This window comes from Choloepus didactylus, chromosome 1, assembly GCF_015220235.1.
Source record: "Choloepus didactylus isolate mChoDid1 chromosome 1, mChoDid1.pri, whole genome shotgun sequence".
NCBI classification, from domain to species: domain Eukaryota; kingdom Metazoa; phylum Chordata; class Mammalia; order Pilosa; family Megalonychidae; genus Choloepus; species Choloepus didactylus.
Genome location: NC_051307.1, coordinates 155,188,881 through 155,205,743, shown reverse-complemented (window position 1 = coordinate 155,205,743; position 16,863 = coordinate 155,188,881). Strand labels below are relative to the sequence as shown.

Here is a 16,863-nt window from a genome sequence, read left to right as displayed (position 1 = left end):
TTTTTTTTTTTTAAGAGTCTACACAAAGTACTTTGGGGTCTTCATGGGAAAATGTAAATTAAATTAATGTGTCTGAGACTTAGTTTATGTTTTACCATGCTGGACATATTTTATCTCCATTTTAAAATTAGAAAGATCAAGTCAATGAATCTTATAAATTAAGCAACTTGCTTGTTGATGAAATTTTAATCTTTATTTTAGAGCAATATACTTTGCTGCTTATTCATATTGCAAGGAGAAGCTGAATGGTGTATTTGATCCTGATTCTACCCAGGTACACATGATTTCAGCTGCAATGGCAGGTATGAATGTATAATATTAAAAAAAATAATAACTTTATAAAACCTAGAGACTTAATATTGAATTGTGATGAATTTACACTGAAAAGTTAAGATGGTTAATGTGTTTTTCATTGATTAGCATCTGCAAAAACTTGTTATAAAGCAAATTTGTTCAAGTTTCTATAATGTCTTGTCAATTGGCATTTTTGTAATTAGGAATTCAAGTGATGGTATAGTACTCCACTAAATAGTTAATGATCACTTTAAAAAAATTTTTAAATTCAACCATAATTAAACTATTATAAATAAGTTATCAAGCTGTAATTTACTCTTCTCTCCTCGATTTCTGTTAGTGCCTTTTCTCTTTTTGCTGCATGTTTTGGCTTCTGTCTGAAATGTGCCAGCAGTTCTTGGTAAAGTATTCATTTTGTCCTGTGCTCAAATGTTGACATTTTGTGAGTGGTTTATTATTAATAACTTACCATAATGTGTGTATTTTTAAAAATGTGTATATAGGCTGGATTTGTGACACTGAGAAACATTTTATGTAAATCACATTAGATAGCACTTGAAATTTAGGCACTGGCTATGTATACATGCTAGCTATAGGAATGTTTCCAGGAACTTCAACCATGATTGATGACTATACATGATTCAAAATTAAAACAACTAGTCCTGGATCTCTGTGACTGCACTTAAAGATAAGCTGTGGGAAATTGGTTTGACCAATCTGGTTCTGGAATCATTTGCAGCCATGCATGTTAGGCAAAGCCATAAACTTAAGTTCTTGATAGAAAATTCTCTTCAGTTCTCTGAGATTTGTTGCACATGTAACTTACCTTACATTTTCAAATTATGCTTTGACTTTATAGAGCCAACTAGCTGTTTTTATCAGTTGTCTTTATTAATAAATTGACTGTCAATTATGTGCTTAAAAATGAGTGCTTAAACTGCTAATCATTTTGTTTAGAAATAATAAACTGGATCAATTTGAACCATGTATTTAACAAATTAAGTGTAAGTTTGAAATACTGATTTCTGAAAGGTTGCTAGCCCTTACCATATAATAAATGTAGCATTTACCTTATAAATTGTTTTTGAGGCTTTTTATATTTAGTACTTGTTGAATGATCTTGAAGTTTCAAAGCTGGAAGGGACAACCTTAAAGATCCTGGCAGTAAAACATTCCCATTTACCTATGAGAAGATCTTGGGCAAGTTATGTAATTTATATGAATCTCCATTGCCTTATCCATGAAATGAGTAGGTTGATCTATGTAGAGAAGGATTTTGAAAATTAGTTTTTTGGTTTAATACCATAGATATTATTCAGTTATAGCTAGAATTATTTTTAATATACTTTTTGCAGATGTTGACTATGAATAGATGATTTCTACCTTATTAATTTGAGTGGGTTGGAGGTAAAAGTTCGTGGCTAGTGACAAACTAGGTAACTACTGTGTTAGGTAATTTAAGAATATGTTTCTGGATTACCAGTGTTTATATTTTTATGGTTTTTTTAACCCGAGAAAATTATAAAGAAATTTTGATCTTTCTTTTTTTGAAATATTTGAAATTTAGAAAGTTGATGTGCAATCATTTTCAGTAAAGATAGTTGTTATATATTCAGTATTGCAAATTTAGAGGTTCAGAATATCTTAGTTTTCATTGGAACATCTTTTTTTTTTAATTGGACTGTCTCATCAGAATTTATTACCATATTTGTATCACATTGCAAAGAATTACAGATGTCATTTTGTAATTTTTTCTCAAATGTGTATAAATGCTTACTCGTGGATTGTGTTTTTAACTATCCGTTGGTAACTATTTCTGAACTTGAATTCCTTGCATTTTGGTTAAATTGATAGTCTTTTAGTTATTCAGAGCTTCCAGAGCTTCCTTGCACTATTCATGAGCATTAACATTTAGCTTTGCAGTTATTATCCATAACCACATGGTTTTTGAAACTGAATGGTCCCGTGCAGCTAGTCAAGGTAGCCTTTTACCCCCTTCATTCTTGGACTAATCCATACCAGATTGCTCTGGTTTTTCTTCAGGATCATTTTTAGAGATCTTCTAAATATGAATGATTTGGGGGTGTAAAGTGCCTAGAGATAGCCATGTAAAAAAATCATTTTTAAACTGGCTATTCAAGAAAAAAAAAATGCTAACCTTGTCAATGTAGTATCAAAACGTGTTAAAATAGACCACTAACAATATTGCCTGCAAGATTTTGCCACACCAAATAGCACATGCATTTAAGATTAAGGCATCTAATTTTTTTTTCATGTAATCTCAAATCGATTTCATATTGCATTTTATCCATCAGATGAACCTAAGTGTTTAATTTAGATATTAAACCTTTTTTATTAAAAGGAAAGTTAAAGTAAGTCTTATTTTCATTTATTTTATCATTTCAAGTGAATACTGTAAGAATTCATGAGCCTCTAAAATTGAACTATAAATTTTCATGTATTAACATTTTTTTCCAATTGTTGAGGATATTTAATGAAATCAAGTAATATGGACTGTTTTTGTGTTTTACCTGCCTTATTTTTCTACAGATGACCTTTGCCAGACTAAGTATATCTTAAGTGTTGAGGGTATTTGTTTTGTGCCTATATGCTTTTCTTTAAATAAAATTTCATATTCCTCTTTATACACCTAGACACAGATATTTATACGGAAAATAGTATTGGATTTCTCCCTTCTTTATACTAGTTCCCAATTTTCAAAAGTTTTTGTCTGGCATGTATATATTTTTGTATACAACTTATAGATTTAAAGGAAATGAATTCTGATTTTCATTGGGATTATATATTCAGTTATTGCTCAATTTTTTAAATACCCATAATATTTTCTACATACCTTGTGGGTATCTTATTTTTCAAGATATATTTTTCTATTTGACTTAAAGTTTAGTATTAAAGGTTAAGTTTTTACTCCTTAAATAAAATTTTTGTCTTGCATATATATAATATTTTTAAATAATATTTTATTTGGCCACATCAGTTCATTCAGCCGGATGGATGTTTGGACAGATGTTTTGTATGTTTGTGTGTAAACATTCTTCTGTTTTTTGTTTTGTAGAACACAAGAAATTAAATACAAAATAATCCAAAATATTCCATAAGTATGGATGTGCAATGTTACTGGCCATAGTGCAAAAGGTGACGGTACTGTTGTAGAAGCATGTACTTTATTTATTTTGTAATAACATTATAAATAGTCCCAAAATAAAGTTACTGGACTATTCTGGTGGTTTCTTTTGTTTTGTTTTGTTTTTAAACAGATTTACTAAATAGGCTGATTGTTAATGAATGGAAAATTGTATTTTCAACTCTTTGCCAGTGGTAGATAATTATGGTAGGAAAATCAGATATGGTAATTCCCTTTAAACCAAATAATTTCTTAGATTTCCCCTATGACAAGGTTAGCATTTTTTCTTTAAGACAAAACTGGGCTTCTTTTAGGTAAGTATTTGACTCAAACTGCTGCAGATGGTGGAATTTTCAGTACTCAGTGCTTTTTTTTCTTTTTTTAATTTGTGGCCCGTGCTGATATTTTCCTTTTCTTTTCTTTTTTCTTTTTTTAACTTAAAATTTTCAGAAGTAGATCTCACAGTAAAATATTTCTCAAATCCTTCCAGTGGGATTCAGTTTGTGCACATGTTTCTGATGAGGTCACTGCTTGTTGTTATGATACAGAAAAGCCTGTGTCTATTTTAGGCATTTACTGTACATTTCTCCCGAGAAAAGAGTGAGATCGTGTCATCTCATGCTCCCCATCCGCAGGTCACTTCCTGTAGAAATATGGACTAACTTAAACCTCGTGAGTACTGAACTGAGCATCTCTTGCAGCCTCTAGTATAATAAGAAACACACCCTGGGTTTTTATAATAGCTTTGGAATTAATAGAAGGCGGGAAATGAACTTTTATTTCCTGAATTTATGTGTGCATTATCTGAATATTTTATAAAAATTAAATTCTGATCCCTTTATAATCATTCTAAAAGAACTGTGTTCATATAATCAGTCATATGTAATAAAAGCCTGGGGTCTTCAGCTTGGCCATAACAGGCTTGACCTCCCAAGAATTTGATAACAATATTCAAGATATGCATAGTTGTAAATGGTATGATACCATCCTACAACTTTTAGAAAAATTAGTAGTTTTTTTTGCTTAGCATAACATATTTAAGAGTCTAATACAGTGCTTTCAGTTCTCTTGTCTGTTGATACTTGACTTTATACTCTCTTAGAAAAATATTGATCTTAATACCTTTACTTTTGAAATAAATGCAGGATAAGAATATCTGGGATCTTATCTGTTTTAGTTTGAATTAATTGTGGGTTTTTTTTTTAGCTTTTAATACATTTCTCTTAGGAGGTTAGATGGGCTTTGTTCTTACAGAAGTTAATTGAAATAAAAAGTACTGAAAATTAATACGACAGGTATCACTCACTTAATGAAACAGCCATTTTCAGTAAGTTTATTATAAGCAGAATTTCTGTTAATTGGTTAAATTATTAAATGGAGCCTTCGATGAAACAAAACCTTAAAAGTTGGCCTTTTAAAAGTTTTTAAAAGCTTTTAAATAAAATACTAACCTTTGCTTTAACCAGCTGTTAACTTTGCTAACCCTACAAATGGATCCCTCATATACCTCTAAGTCAGTTTTAATGTTTCAATGAGTGCAAAGAATATTAATGTAAACTAGTATATTATCAAAATGCCACAAAATTAAAATGCCAAAATCAAAAGTAGCAGGCAGTTTTTAAATTTCAGGACCACCGTTCCCAATATCTTTGTGTCTTAAAAGTAGGAAGATATGTTTACCTTTGGCATTTTGAATAAGCTGTTTATCAACCTCAGATTGCCTTGCCATATATAATTAAGTTAATGGTTTTCTTTTTGTTTCTTCCCATTTGTTTCATTTCTTGAATTAATAAAATTTTCCACGTTTAATTAACCTAATAATGTCTCCTTAGTTTTTTCAAGTGTTCTTGGTTAAAAGAATGTGATAGCATAAAACCCAAGGACTAGAGTTTTGACTGGCAAAGAACCAATAGCTAAAGTCCTGTGAATTATGACTATATTCTTTATCTAACCTAATAGTTCATGGGTAGTTAGGCTAGTGTCTTTATTAAGCGGTAACTCATTATTGGGAGAAATGAACCAAAACAACTGTAGTAAGCACAGCTGGGTGGTCCAACTAATAAGAGCAGTTATATGGATAAGATGATGACATTCTCTCACTTATCTAAATTTTAAGTGCCCTGTTCCATAGGCTACTATGTGCTGGAAATGAATTTTAGTTAAGTGGGAAATACCTGTTATCTGCTTTCTATCTTTATTTATTAATATGTACAGAGAATAATTTTAAATTATAATTTGTAGGTGTTTTAAGAAATTTATTCCTAGTAAGACATTTATAAATATTTGCTGTAATATTTTTAAGTTATATATTTATACGTGTGGGGTTGTTTGTTTTTTGTTCTTTTTTTTTCAGGCTCTAATTGAGGAATTTTGTAACTTGGAAGAGTATTATGATCAGAAACTTGGGTACTAAGTTTATATTTTTAGAAATAGAATTTGTAGCTTTAAAAAATTGGTGCTTCTAAACATTAACAGGGTCCATTTTCTTTTCAAATGAAGTTTGAGAATTTTTACCCAGACAGGCTCTTTTTTTAAAAAACAAAACTTTGATATAAGAATTCCCAATTTTAGACTTTCAAAATTTAATAAAAAGCAAATGTTTTTTCTTAATTTAAAATTTGTACATAATGATGACTAAAAACCATTCTGAATAATGAGGATATTTTGTTGTTTATACTGCTTAGCTGCTGGCTTTTCACTAATAAACCCTCAGTCTTGCTATGCAGACATTTAACTAATAAAATATTTAAGTTTAAAAAATAAGAATTATTAAATTCACGTGTAACCAGAATATTGATGTTGGATGCATCAAATATAATTTTGAATATCTTCAGTTTGACTTTTACTTAGAAAAATGAGGTTCAAAAGAAGAAAAAAATAATATTCTGTAACTTTGTTCTCAAGCCAGGTCATGCAACAAAATCCATTCCAAGAAAGAATATTTAAACTGGTCTGATACTGTTTTTTCTTCTTATTTACCAAGAATATATGCATGAAAAGAACCTCTTATTTTAAAAAGATATTCGTAACATCCTTTCCAACACTTTTAAGTATTTTTTAATACTGGCAGATACTTCCAAAATTGTTAGTCCCATTCCAGCTTTATACTTATGAATGTAGTATTAAAAGCACTTAAGAAAAGTGAAGATTATAATCTTTACAAAATTGTTAAAGGGGTTATTAAATGAAACTTTTATTCCTTTTATTGACTAAGTACATTTGTCTTGCTTACCTAAATAGGTTTAGTTAGAGCATCCCTTGGGTGTCTGGCTATATCTACACAGTGTTAAAATAGTGGGTTAAGGGAGTAAAACTTGAGTTACCTAATGATCTTACATCACAGAATGGAAAAAAAGCTGTGAGACCAAATTCAGCTTTGTAAACAGTTTAGTAAAATTATTTTGCATCTGTAGACATACCCATACTAAATTTGAAAGCTAAAATAGGTTTATGATTGATTCTGTACTGTATAGCCATTTAAAAAAACAAAGTGACTCCTAAATCCATCCCAGCATTTTTTGTTCCTGAAAGTACTTTATTCATATAAAATGTGCTAATTATATCCCATCTCTCTAAAAATGTGCTTGACTGATAGTATTTGATAGAAAATATTAAAACAGTTAAGATTCTTGGAGATTTCTTCATGCAGGTTTTCATTGAATTTAAAGGTCAAGTAAATAAATGTGGCTTGATGTAAGTAGTTCTATGAACTTGGTATAGCTGATCTTAAACATTTAACAAGCAATATTTTGAAAACCCTGTTTTGTGTAGTTAAAGGAATCTTATAAGTTCCTGTCATCAGGATTGCATTCATGTGCTGCTGTTTTTCTGTAACATTAGGAAAATGGCAAATAATAAAGAGAGGCACTAACCTAAAAACATACTTGTTCCAGAGATCTTAATTCACTGCCTGCAGTGTACCATCTAGAAGACCACCATTCTGCACTAATAGTTAGTACATAGTACTTTGGTTTTAAAGTAAACCAGAACTAGTTTCTACCCTAAGTTTCTTTTCAATGTCTATGAAAGTGAGGGTGAAGTTCCAGTTTGTAACTTTTTCTGAACTTTTCAGTTTTTGTATGTATGGATGAAAAATAGATCTGTCCTATTGACCTTAAGAAAGCACATCTCTGATACCATTATTTTTGAACAGTGTTAGTAAGCATATGTTTATGTAAGTATTCATGAACAATAATCTTTTTACACAACCAATTTAAGATCAAAATATTAATAAATGCTGAGACACTTAGGTAGAAACCATTTTGAACATAGTGATTTGTCATGTTAGTCAGATCCCAAGTAACTGTTGTAGAGTTTGCATGCCTTTAGCCCTAGAATATAAATAAAATTTATGTACTTTTATCTGTAGAAATGGGTTTCCAAATTCAGCTTAGAAAATAAAGGGTGCCCCTGAAGGTATTCTGTGTAGATTGGGAGAGGAATTTATATGTAATCAGCTTTTGTTCTTAAAAGAGTCTTTTAGTTAAGATCAGAATTGGAGAATTTTATTCACTTAGGGAAATAAAGCAAAAATGTTCATGGTGTATGGGTTTGTAAAATAAAAATGTAAAGCATATATCAATTATTAGTTTAAATATTTTTGCATTTTCTTTAATAGAGATAAATATAATTTTTAAAACCTTAAATTTAATAGTGGGCTCTTCATTTTTACCAGAGTTCATTTTACACGTTTGTTTAGGTTTTACGGCAATTACAGCAACCAACCCCATTTGGCTTATAAAGACTCGGCTCCAGCTTGATGCAAGGTATGTCAGTTATTAAAGTAAAATTAGTTACAGTTGCTTTTAACTGATTTTTTCTATAATTTTATATTAGATTTCAGTGCCAGGTATTTAACTACATTTTCCTCTTCTTACCTTTTGCTGCTCTGTTTTTATTTTTTTACATTTTTGAAATTTGGGGTCTATGATCACAAGCAAAAATGATATAAAAGTTGGCAGTATGTGACTTTCCAGGTAAAAATAGTGTTGTGTTTTAAAAATAAAAGTGAAAAAGTATATTAACCTAGCTGAGAAGTGAGACTTTGACTACATGGGTGCTAATTATTGGTCTCCCCACAGTTCAATAAGCCACATAGTCAGCTAGTCGAGACTGAGTCTTTGAAATTCAGTAACCTTACATACAGGGAGCCCTGAACTGGGCTTTAACTCTCAATTAATTAGTAGACCCTTATCTGTTACCACTGACTACTTTATAGTAGCAAGAGTCATTCATTCATAAAGTCTGTATTGAGCATCTACTGTATGCCAGATACTGCTAGGCTCTAGAGAATCACCAGTAAACAGTGGTTTACTGTTCTAGAGTTTGAGCAGTAATGTTAAATCTTATACACCGTACATATAAAACTGATCTGACATCATTAACAGTTACACCTGCTTAAATACCTGTTTTCCATTCTCTCATGTCAAACTGTATGCTATTTGGAGTTTTGAAAAGAAATGTCTAATTCTGGTTTTATCTGGAATAGCCCTTTTAATGAAATCTTATGTGGTATAGAAAAACTCTTAAAGCCAAAGATATGAAAGTGATGACTGATAAGACTTAATGCAGAGGTTAAAAAAGGGTGAGATGCCAGTCTACATTATGCTGTTAAACCACCAGTGGTCCCAGTGGTATGCTTAAGGTTGATCAATAGAGAATCCGGGAAAGTCATGGTTTAAAATTTTATTGTATTATTTTTTCACTTATAATTGTAACACAAGCCAGCACAATTTCATTACCCTTGGGGGCCTAAGAGAAATAGCGATAGGGTAATATGTATAAGTGAAAGATTGATTTGAGGGTGCTAATTTATAGCACTGAGATCAAGAACAGGACTGCTGGTTTGCATGTCACCCTTAAGAGACTTTTAGCTGTTATAACCTTTTTTTTTTTTAACTTTATTTATCAAAAAATTAAAGAACAGTAAGAAAACAACATTTCAAACAAAACCAAAACAAAGGAATAAGAACAAATAACCTAAAAAACTGTATTGCTTCCAACGTGTTCCTACCATACCCCAAGAAAATTGACAAACTATAACCAGACAAAGGAAGGTTATTTGTTTTTCTTATAACCTTCTTTTGAGGAAGGATCTCTGGTGACAGGAACTAACTACATTTGTTTGCATGGATCATTCAACTGAATTTATTCAGTATCTGAAGACAGTCATTAGTTCATAAAACTGGAAGCATCTATAGGTTATCAGGTGGGATGTTTAGTTTTATTTTTGTTATATCAGAAGCAGGTTAGGTATAATTTATAAATAGGTGTTATATGTCTTTTCCTAGAGGTAGCATTTATACCTATTTCTTATAGATAGGGTTCTATTAGGGAAATCAGCATAAGACAAAAAGTATTTTCACAAACTGATAAAAGTATATGCCTCTGTAAGACTGGATTCTGTACCCTTAAGTAGCACTAAATGAAGAAATTTTCTTGGGAACAATACTCAAATTCTTTAACTGTAGAGGACCTCGTATTCATTATCCACCACAGATACTGAAATGATAAATGTGGCCATTTGCCTTCAGTGGATCATTGAAAATTTTATTTAAATTCAGTGAGTCACTTTTGGGGGGAGGTGGGAGGAGTTGGAAGAGTCTCATGTACACAAAAATTAATCACAATCCTTGCTTTATGACGTATTATCATCACTATGTCTCATTCTCTCTTTTTATATATATTTAATGCAAAGGAAATTCAACTTAGTTAAAATTGGACATAATGCAGTGTGAGGTTTGGGGGATAATTTTGTTTTGTTTTTATCTTAAGCCGTGGTGAGAGTGGATATTTCCTAAAATGATTTCATTACTTACCCTACAGCACGAGCTGCATTGTGTATGCGAAACTGAGGATTCAGTGTAGTGTATTTTGCATTCTGTAAAGTCAGCTATTTACATGTTACACATCTAACATGACAAATTTGGGACAAAAAAAGAGGAAATCAAAAATATGATTGTTCTAAAATTCTAATCTCACTTCATTCTTTATTAGAGTGGCATATTTCTACTATAATTTATTTTCTTTGTTTTAAAACCTGTACAATTTTGTTTATGTTCATAAGATTTTTCCTTTTTGCTTTTCAGGAACCGTGGGGAAAAACGAATGGGTGCTTTTGAATGTATTCGTAAAGTGTATCAGACAGATGGACTTAGAGGATTTTATAGGGGCATGTCTGCTTCATATGCTGGCATATCAGAGACTGTTATTCATTTTGTTATTTATGAAAGTATTAAGCAAAAACTTGTGGAATGTAAGACTGCTTCTACAATGGAAGATGATGAAGAGTCTGTGAAAGAAGCATCAGATTTTGTGGGAATGATGTTGGCTGCTGCCACCTCAAAAACTTGTGCCACAACTATAGCGTATCCACATGGTAAGACGAATTGAGTTGTATGATAATACTCTGTTACATCAAAAATATTTTCCTACTCCAGCCAACAGCTTACTTATAAGAGCATTTATAATGTTGCAGAATTCCTCATAATGAGAATAGATCTGCATCTGTAACACAAGACCATAGTAATAGGTCAGTAAATGCTAGAAAATAACGTGGTAATGATCATCATGGGCTCTGGAGTCAGTCAGTCAAATTCCAGCCATGCCACCTACCAGCTAGGTGGTGACCTTTGGGCAAGTTTCTATTTTTTTAAATAGGTTTGTGTGTAGGTGCTGTGTTAGTTCCTTTACCTACATTATTGCTAATCCACTTAAACATTCTATAAAGTACTTATCTTCTCTGTGTGTGTCTAGATATGCTAGAATATAACCAGGATTGTTCTCATTTTCAAATGGAAAAATGAAACATTAAGTAAGATAAATAACATGCCCAAGGTCATGCAGTTACTCTGATATAGCCAAAATTTGAATCGTCTATAATCGCAAAAACCAAACTGTTTACTTTCATTTCATGTTGGCAAATAAATATATAATTTATTTATATATTATATATATAAATCTCTTTTTTTAATGAATAATCTCTTATTTCTATGCTTTAATTTTACAATATTAGCCTATTCACTAATAGCTAAAGAAATCACATAAGAATTAGCATCCTGCTGAAGTTTTTGTTGTAGCTATTTTTGTTGGTGTTTCGTTTTATTTAAGTGTAGCCTTTCAATTTTGGTCTGTTTGAGGTTTTTGTTTTCTTTAATCTAGGTGCTTCACTTTTGTAAGGCTGATTAGCATTTACATTCATCTTGTAAAGCTAAAGTTCTGTGATTAAAGCTCTGTCAGGAAAAATGAAACAAAGCTAGGAAATGATGCTTTAAAATGTAAATTATGAAATGAATTCTTTTTAACCAAGTTGGACTGTTTCCTTACAGCAGTTTCCTGAAAAGTTCTTGACTCTCTAAGGGAGAGGAACATTGTTCAGGTTTTAGACTCTATGGGTAGACTAGGACACTGGCCTGCTGAGATGAAGGGCAGAGTTTGGGGTTTAAGCATCCTGTTCCTTGAAGGGAAGTGATGTCATTCCAAGACATACAGTTTATATATATGGATTTATTTTGGAGTGAAATGTATAAAATGTACGAATTTTTCAGACAGGAGAGATTTAAAATATTTACAATTGCAGTGAGCAGCTTTGGGCTGTTTCTCCAGGCCCCTGAGGGGTACTTTGTTGGAAAATTTTGAGAAATAGTAAATGTGGAAAGAACAGTTCAGCCCTTGGAAGCTCTCAGTTCTTGTCCCATCCCCCCATTCTCTACCCCCAATTGACTAAAACCTCTCAGTAACCCCAATTCTCTCACCTTTTAAAATGAAGAAAAATTTGACTTAACTGTAATCTTTAAGGTCCCTTTCAGCTCTAAAATGTTACAATTTTTGCTTAGTTGCTTCCCATACTGGGCCTTATAGCTGGCAGCTAGAATTTTAAACATTTTTAGCTTCTTTGTCCTCATGATATTTAATGTTGGTATATGTAGACCATGGTGCATAGATTAAGAATTCTCTCTTCTCTTTGTACTGTCCACTTTTTAAATTGTCTGCTTGTTTCTCATTGTACCTTTCTATATTCATCTTGATACCACTCTCACGCATATCTTTTTCTGCTTCCTAACCTTTTTTTCTCTTCTCCCTTGTATCTATTTATCCAGTATACAACTTACACTTCTCTTTTATTTCATTCTTTTTGTATTCAGAGACATAGGAAATTTTGTAATTAGAATATGTGATTTTAGCGGTAGGTATTAGAAACTTGTTGTTACTGTAATGTGACCATTAAAATAAGTTACACATTAAAATTTATTCTGAGCTTATGTTTAGAGATTGATAAATGAGATGTGCTTACTACAATTAGGAGAGGGTATAAAGATGTCACCAATGTTTCAATAAAATAACTGTTTTTTTGTCATCTAAACAGAAGTTGTAAGAACAAGACTACGTGAAGAAGGAACAAAATACAGATCTTTTTTTCAGACGTTGTCTTTGGTTGTTCAAGAAGAAGGTTTTGGGTCCCTTTATCGTGGTCTAACAACCCATCTGGTGAGACAGATTCCAAACACAGCCATTATGATGGCCACCTATGAACTGGTCGTCTACCTGCTCAATGGATAGCAACATCCCGGTGCCATCTATAAAGAGGGAAGACCAAAAGATGACAGTGGACCATGGTATATCAAAGCCAGCAGATGGACAGAAGGAAGATAGTTTGGGAACATGTAACTATGCCTAAGTGGAAGTTTGGTTGTAGGAATTGATATAATCACCCACATTACTACTTCTTTTTGGAAATGTGAAAAACCTCGGCTGCCTCCAAGGAAATGCCTTTAAAAGCTCTCCTTTCTGAAAATTGCCATTTTCTCTATCATGTCTGCCTGACACAGTTGAATTTTGTTAATTTATGGCAGCGAGAGTATACTGTTGTTTATTCCATGTGCACTTTTCCAGTCTGCTAAATAAAGCCATCCCTTAACTGTATACTGTATTATAACTTCCCAAAGATAGTATTGACAGTCATGAATTTCTGGCTTCTGGCTTCTGTTCAGTATCTGTAAAATTGCAAATATTAACAGTAGGTCCTCAGTATTTTCACATTTCCCTGATAGAACCTGGCACAATATTATTTGACATTAGTATTCACTCTTTTTGACAACCAATGAAATAGTGTCTAAATATCTTGTATATTTTCAGCATTAATTGGTTTTGGTTTCCACTTCTAACAGGTGCTTGCTATTTAGCATAATGGGGACATTTAAATTTTTCATTAAAACATCAAACTCAAATGGTAATAGTTTGGGATAGAATAAACCAATAAAATGTTGATTCTTGGCCATTTTGGTGATTTAAGCATGTCCTCATATCTTTTCTATCTTTATGATACATGAATGAAGACAGCTGACAGAATCTACTGTCTTTTCATTGATTTATTAGTTGTGAGCCTAAATTATCATCTGCTTATCATACCTAGGTATCATTTAGTTAAAGGAGAAACTTCTGAATTTTTCTCTGCTTGCTTTTGCATTAAGAATCTGAATCTTTGAGTTATTTCCGGAAGCTGTATATATATAGATTGCATTTATTTTATAGAGAAAATGGTCACTTTTAGCTTTCCCATTATAAGTTTTTTTTTTTTTTTAAGATGACATTGTATTAATACCTGGGACATATAAACATCATAGAAGAAGGGCCCTCTGCTGTTTGATTCAACAGGTAATGATTTTAATTGACTTACAATTTTGTAAATGAACAAACCGCTTTTGGCAGAAGTTTATTCTAATTTCCTGAATGGTAAATCATAGATTCAAGTTAATTCATGTTAAATGTGCCAGCAGGATATAACTTAAATTTTGCTATTGAGTTCAACTGCACCAATATATGATATATATGGCCCTTTCAGAAGATGTTCACTTAAATCTGTTAAGAGATTTTGCCTATGAATGTTGCTAGATTGGTGTATAAAACTTGTACAATTAAACTCCAGTGTGGTACTCATTTCAGTGTACATAAACTGTACATTTTGTGCAATGGCTTTATCTTAAGAATGACTCTTTATGATTGCACTTTGTGGCCTTTTCTCAGGGGTGCAAGAGAGTAGGAGAGAATTGCATGTTCAAGATTTTTTTTTAAGGTATTCTTTGTAAACCGTAATACCCTCAACGTGATGGAAAATTGCAGTATGTCATTACAAGCTTTCTCTGCTGTCACCAATGAAACTGTTCCCTCAAATTCTCCCACCTTCTTAACTACTTTGTAATCAACAGTAACTGGGTGTTTTTGAGGTGCTTTGATTGGAATTAAAAATATTCCAACCTTTTGGGAAACCAAAGGCAAATTCAGTTTCCTTACCTTTGGGATTACTAATACCTTTTAAGGTGAATTTCAGCTTTGACATTTTTTGAGAGGAACATACCAAAAAAACAAAACCAATAATTTCTAGTTTAAATCTGTAGAGAAAGTCTCAATCTATAGTGTTTGCCTTTTTAGGTGCCATTTATACTGCCTAAGAGTGCCATTTGCCTTGTGAAGATCTAAAAGCATTAGTTGTGTTGAGTGTAGGACAGAGATTCCCCCTAATCTTAATATCTCAGTACCCCACAAATGAATAAGAATGCTGCATGAAAACCAGCAGCTAAGGAACATCTTATTATTTATTTGTAGCATATTCATAACAAGTGTCCTTCAAGGATGAACATATATTCTGATCCCGTTTGTACTTCGGAAGTAAAATTACATTGACCTTTAGTGCATTATATTCAGCTTTTAAAAGTGAGTTTGATGTATGTACTGGAAGGAAAAAAGATTCTTAGAGTCGTAGATTTTGTTTCTTTGTACAACAGCTGGAAAGGAGAAATGAAGTTTATTTTAATTGTTTTGTTTTCCCCAAAGGACAGTCTGCAATAGTTTACTTTATGTATGACAGAGATAATTTTTTAAACTATATAAAAGTTGTATATAAAATTTATCTGTGAGGTATTTCTTTGGAGATTTTTAAAATGTTTTCAAATGTTTAAAAAGAAAAATGCATATTCAAAGTGTTGGACTTTTTTTTTTAACTTTTTATCATTTGTTTTCTATCAGATAACGTTTATTTATGGTATAGAGGTAGCCCACTTTAGGTTGTTACCTGCTTCTATAAAAGAATACTCAGAAGATTGAATAGAATTTATTCAGGTTCATGCAGTAGATACTGTAAGAACATCTTGTATTGCTATAATAGAGCAGCAGATAGAACTCTGGTACCTGTTGGCTCATTAAAACAGTTTCCTGAGTTGCAAAGTCCAAATCTGAGAATTAACCAACCCTGTCATTTTGGGATAACATACAGTGCTTTTAAGTCCATGAAAAACTTTCACCAAAGCTTTGTCTTAATTCTCATGTATGTAACTTGGTGGAACCATCCTTACTAGATGGGGCCCACAAGTAATAGATTTGTAACTTCAAAACCGTGATGGAATATCATTAGATTATTTAATTCTACTTTCTGTCTCCTAACAAAACCCAATGCACATTATGAAACAGCACTATTATATTAGGACCAGCACAGTTCAAGTTGTTAAAGATAATGTTTACCTTTTTACCAGAATATAAACATTTCAGCATTTTAAGATTTGTTTTAAATTATTAAAAATGTTGATTTGACTTTGAAGGGTTTAAGTGCTAGAAATCAGTCTATTCTCATTCTTTCAGCATTGTTCATGCCCAATACTAGGTTGTTTACATAGTCTTCTGCCCAGATTGTTAGAACTATAGGGACCCCTTTGGGTAAAATAGTTTGGCCTTTTCCTCTTCCACTATTGATCAGGACTTTAACATTCCTAAGAAAATAGGTGTTTCTCAGTGATTTACATTAGAAGAATTTTTAATATATAAAAGCATTTAGTATAATGTACTTTCTGCCCACTAAAATCTCTTCTCCATCATGCCCATATATTTCTTATTAGCCTATACACTGACTCTTACGCTACTCCTTTTAGAAACTGAAAACTGTAGTTTCACTCTCTTTTAGTGTTAATAAACTTTTTGAATGTGTACCCCTGCATATGTGAACAATTATATTATGACTTACAAACTGCTAGAGTCAAATACATAAGAGTTGATGTCTGTTCATATGAAGTTTGCTATTCTTGCATTGATGTACATGGCTGTAAATAATGTGCATTTACTCTGTATTTATGTTAACTGACTTATTTGAATTGTTAAAATTCAAAAAATTAAAATGTGCTTATGCAAACATGGTGAGTTTTTTAAAATGTATTTTAATAATTTTTTGTGGTGAGAATATATTCACACTTTTTCAGAATTATGTGTAGAACAAAAGTGTAATCCACTTTTCAAGTTAAGTGTTCCATTCACTCAGCAGACCTTTTTGTGAGCGCCTTCTGTCTGCTGTATCTGGTGGTAGCTTAGAAATTAAAAATTCAAACAATCTCTCTCATAGTTTAGTAAGAAATATCTGTTCTTGCATATTGTTTTCCACAGGT

The 16,863-nt window shown here is 31.7% G+C and overlaps 1 protein-coding gene across 1 annotated transcript in view; it reads left to right on the top strand.

The window, feature by feature from the left end:
• The window catches only part of SLC25A36 (solute carrier family 25 member 36), a 37,278-nt gene extending 20,665 nt beyond the window's left edge, over nucleotides 1–16,613 (top strand). Inside the window, exons 4-7 of the mRNA XM_037843878.1 lie at nucleotides 202–302; nucleotides 8,139–8,205; nucleotides 10,528–10,817; nucleotides 12,804–16,613. Of these exons, the coding sequence (XP_037699806.1) occupies nucleotides 202–302; nucleotides 8,139–8,205; nucleotides 10,528–10,817; nucleotides 12,804–12,997 (652 nt within the window). The 3' untranslated portion in view covers nucleotides 12,998–16,613. The remainder of the gene's footprint in view (nucleotides 1–201; nucleotides 303–8,138; nucleotides 8,206–10,527; nucleotides 10,818–12,803) is intronic.
• Nucleotides 16,614–16,863: the final 250 nt, after the last annotated feature.